The sequence below is a fragment of the Agrilus planipennis genome, unplaced genomic scaffold (assembly GCF_000699045.2).
Source record: "Agrilus planipennis isolate EAB-ADULT unplaced genomic scaffold, Apla_2.0 scaffold43, whole genome shotgun sequence".
Lineage (NCBI taxonomy): Eukaryota > Metazoa > Arthropoda > Insecta > Coleoptera > Buprestidae > Agrilus > Agrilus planipennis.
In genome coordinates, this window is record NW_020438914.1 from 1,595,972 (window position 1) to 1,600,720 (window position 4,749).

The 4,749-nt window shown below is 36.8% G+C and overlaps 1 protein-coding gene across 1 annotated transcript; it reads left to right on the forward strand.

Annotated features, from left to right (window-relative positions):
* Positions 1-684: 684 nt before the first annotated feature.
* On the forward strand, positions 685-2,471 carry LOC112904173. The gene is made up of 2 exons (XM_025973582.1): positions 685-2,259; positions 2,428-2,471. The coding sequence occupies exons 1-2, from the start codon at positions 804-806 to the stop codon at positions 2,469-2,471; spliced, it is 1,500 nt and encodes a 499-aa protein (XP_025829367.1). The 5' UTR covers positions 685-803.
* Positions 2,472-4,749: the final 2,278 nt, after the last annotated feature.

The window sequence follows — 4,749 nt, forward strand, 5'->3', positions numbered from 1 at the left end:
CTCCCGTCCACCAACACTTTTAGCCGATTTCCCATCCCAACCCTATCCCTAATCCCCAGCTTTCCACTTGTCTCCCTGGGATGAAAAACCCACAGGGTTTATCTCCCCGCTCGAGGAGGGGTTTTAGTCGGTAAAAATCCGACACTACCCCCCATTCAGGGGGTGTCTTTTGAAGATTTCCCCTCCTCGAGCATAATCTAAACAAAAAAAAAAAGACAAGTCAAGTCACTTTTGAGATTCTGTATAACACAACTTGCTTTGTTCTCGTTAGTTTAAGTTTTTGTACATAAATTCGTTTATTCGTTACTGCAGCATTTTTATTTCAACATCATATTTGAACTAGTCACACAAAATTAATTTTGCCACTGTTTTACAAAAATTGGTTCACGCCTAAACATATGGTCCTTCGAGCCGGATAGTTTTGAACATTCGTCGGTCGCGAGTTTTAGTTCAAGGGCATTGTGTTTCGCGAACCGAATTAAACAAAAAGCAAGGATTGTGCATCAAAAATCCAAATTCAACATTGCACCAGCATGTGTACGAAAATTTGGTACAGAATTCGAGTATCTTCAGAAGGAATTCACGACGCATCCGTAACCGGAACAGTGAATTACATCATATACACTATACAACAATCATCGCATCGGTGGATTTTGGAATTCAAACAACAATCATAGAATCAGAAGATCAGGGGCGTTCGCATACATATTGTGGAAAGCAGAGGGTGAGTTTTTGAATCGTCTTTCCTTTATTAAATTATCATTATACTTCCCAAACGTTGCTTCAATTTCAAATTATTCAAAATGGCTGATCAGTTAAAACAGCTTAAAAAACAACGTAGCATACTTAAAGCACAACTAACTAGACTCAATAACTTTTTACTAGAGTTTAATGGTGTTGATCTTAATCCAATTCATGTCCGAAAGGCCAATTTGGATAGAATTTTTAACAGTTTCCAAAACGTTCAATTAGAAATCGAATTGGCGGAAGATACAGATGTAGATGATAGTATCGAAACAATAGAGTTTGAGGAAAGATATTATGAGTGCGCTGAAAAAATCAGGAGATTACTAAGTAGTTCCTCTAGGTCATCATGTTCATTGTCAGACACAAATATAGCATCAAGTTCATTTCAGGATCGCAAAGATACTTCATTAATGTTACCCAAAATTCAATTGCCTACATTTGACGGTGATCTTACTCAATGGCGAAGTTTTAGCGATACATTTAGATCACTTGTCCATGAAAACGAGAATATCATTAATGTTCAAAAATTTCATTATTTGAAGGCTTCATTACAAGGCGAAGCTGCGACGGTAATCAATACTTTAAACGCGTCGGCAGAAAATTATTTAGTCGCATGGTCAATGTTGGAAAAACGATGTAATCAACCACGTAAAATTATTCAAAGTCATTTACGAGCATTTTTAGAATTATCGCCAATAATTAAAGAATCACCTTCAGCAATACGAACTTTAATTTTATCAGCTGAAATGCACGTAAATGCGTTAAAATCGCTAAAGGTACCTGTCGAACATTGGAACGAAATTCTTGTTTACATCTTATCAACAAAGTTAGACAAAAACACGCGTCGTAGTTGGGATCGTTCACTAGAAGATAGTTCTTTGCCTACTTTTGAGGAATTATTGCAATTTCTAAATAAATTCTCCCGCGAAGATGATCTTTCTAACGAACCTGTTCAATCTCGAAGCAAATGTAATGAAATTCGCGAAAAAATAGGCACAAAACATAAGCACGCTTACGTCGGCACACAATCAGGTAAATCATGTTCGGTATGTAAAGGTGATCACAACATATATCAATGTAACAAATTTAAAGGGCTTTCAGTTATCGAAAGGTCAGAAGCAGTAAAACGGGCAAATTTGTGTTATAATTGTTTGCGAACAGGACACGTAGTAAATCGTTGTTTATCTCGTGGTTGCCAAATCTGCAATAGGCGACACAATACTCTTTTGCATCAGCAAAGTTCATCAGACAAATTAAATCAGGTTGTTGAAGGTTCAAAAAACGGTTCCTCTACAGAAGTGGCTCCAGTAACGCTAAACACGAGCACTTCATCTGAAGTTTTGTTATCTACCGCTCGTATCTACATTTTTGATCAACATAGCAATAGGCGCGAATGTAGGGTTTTGCTTGACTCAGCATCTCAGTCTAATTTTATTACCGAAAGGTTGGCGAATATGTTACAATTACAAAAACGTGTAATTAATATGCCAGTTCTAGGGCTGAATCAACAAAGTACAAACATTAACTTTTCTGTTCAGGCTACCATTCAATCGAAAGCTACTAGCTTTTCAACAAAAACAGCGTTCTTGGTGATACCAAAAATTACGGATTACCTTCCATCAAGTCAGATCAATCCCACTACTTTATTGATACCAGCAAATGCTACACTCGTTGATTCAGATTTCTACAAGCCATCGGAAATAGATGCCCTAATCGGAGCTTAATTGTTCTATAAATTACTTAGTAAAGGTCAAATTAAACTTGCGAATAATTCTGCTATTCTTCAAAAAGCAGTGTTCGGTTGGGTAATTTCGGGTTCAGTAAGGAGTAACGTTGAGAACCCCAAACAGACATTGTGTTGCGTTTCCAATACGTCTTTAGACGATCAGCTGAAAAGATTTTGGGAAATCGAAGAGGTTGGACCTTCAGTACATTGGTCGCAAGAAGAAAAAGCTTGTAAACAACACTATCGCAAATACCATATGCGAACCAACGGGACGTTACGTTGTAAGATTGTCATTCAACGAACAAAAGCAAGTTTTAGGGGAATCTTATAATACAGCTCTAAACAGATTTAGAAATATAGAACTTAAGGCACAGTATGCGGTGTTTCTCCACGAGTATTTAGCATTAGGTCATATATCAGAGGTCACAAATGATTCTAAATATACAGAAGGCTATTTCTTACTGTAGCCACTCTCTGTAGTCGTATATGATGAGAGATGTGACTATCAAAGTTGTGGTTCTGAGAAGAACCGATTTAGTAATACCGTTGGACACATTATCTGCATCTTTGATGATCCCAAGGGTTGACACTTTATCAGCATCAGAATAAGAGTGAGCCTGGTGTTAGACTAATTTTATTGAATATTTACAGGCTATTTATACTAAATTATTTACATGGTTTTATATGGTGAGGAACATTTCAGCACAATACGTTTGTGTGTGTATTTGCTGTTGACCCAGTTAGTCGCAGTGTGTCGCGACCTAACTAAGTCAGCACAAATGTAGACGCTTGATTGATACACACAATAAATATTTTTCGCTATACCGAGTGTTCCCACATTACCATACCACGCAGTTATTAAGGAGTCTAGTTTAACTACAGAGGTAAGAATAGTATTTGACGGATCAGCGAAAACGAGTAGTGGCATCTCACTAAACAATACGCTAATGGTAGGAGCTACAATACAAGACAATCTATTTTCTATATTAATTCGCTTTAGGTTACACAAATACATTTTAACAGCTGATATTGAGAAAATGTATCGGCAGATACGCGTGCATCCCGATGATGCAAGTTATCAAAAAATTCTTTGGCGCAGTTCGCAAAATGAACCTATTAAAGTATAAACTTGATACGGTAACGTACGGGACATCATCAGCGCCATTCCTCGCAATTCGTTGCTTACATCAACTGGCGAATGATAAAGGAACACGGTTTCCTTTAGCGGCGGCGGCCCTTACACATGACTTTTATGTAGACGATCTTCTTACAGGCGCTCAGACTCTTAAAGAAGCCAGTCAACTCCGTGATCAATTATTAAATTTAACGAGTTTAGGTAAATTTAATTTATAAAAATGATCATCAAACGAACCTAGTCTTATAAAAAGTATTAAGGGATCCGCAAACGATATTGTTTCTTTAAATGTATCTACTGTGGAGACTTTAGGGATAAATTGGTAACCAATACTCGATTCGATATCAAGGACAGAACCTTATGTTCTAAAAACATTTGTAGCTAATCGCGTTTCAAAAATTAGAGATTCCAAACTACCTGAAGATTGGGCTCATGTAACGTCGGGTGATAACCCTGCGGACTTCATTTCCCGAGGGCAAATTGCGGATTTCATAAAAAACGAAGTTTGGCTGACCGGTCCAACATGGTTATCACTGAATAAAGAATTTTGGCCAGCAACACCCTTTCTACAGTCTTACAACTAAAGGTCTAGATCTTGGTATTTTCAGCCGCTATCATCATTAATAAAATTGCAGCGTATTATAGCATACTGTTTTCGATTCATTACCAATTCGTTACATAAGGAAAGGTAATACGGTGAACTAACATGTCATGAACTTCAACAGACTATGAATAAAATAGTGTTATTAGTTCAATTAGAACAATTTTCTAACGACATGAATTGCTTAAAGCAGAGTAGGGAAATAAATAGTCGTAGTAGACTTCCGTTACTTAACCCATTCCTAGATTCTGATGGCATTCTAAGAGTCGGCCGTAGATTAAAGCACGCTCCTATTTCTTACGAACAAAAATACCCTATAATAGTTCCTCGTTCTCATCGTGTTATCAAATTAATTACACAGGTCTGCGAAATTTTCTTTTTGAAAAGTTTTTTTCTTAAATTGTTAATATTTTTCGTAATTGTCTTAAAAGTAATAGAAAACGATATTCATATGGTTTATACCACGTCACATTAACCCATAAATGCTCAGAGAACACATTTCCATTTGAACCCTTGTCATGTAATGAGTGCGACGAAAAA

Coding starts and splice junctions, on each gene's coding strand:
- LOC112904173 (XM_025973582.1), top strand. CDS start 804: ATGGCTGATCAGTTAAAACAGCTTAAAAAACAACGTAGCATACTTAAA. Junction 2,260..2,427: donor TCTAGGGCTGAATCAACAAA/GTACAAACATTA, acceptor TCGTTGATTCAG/ATTTCTACAAGCCATCGGAA.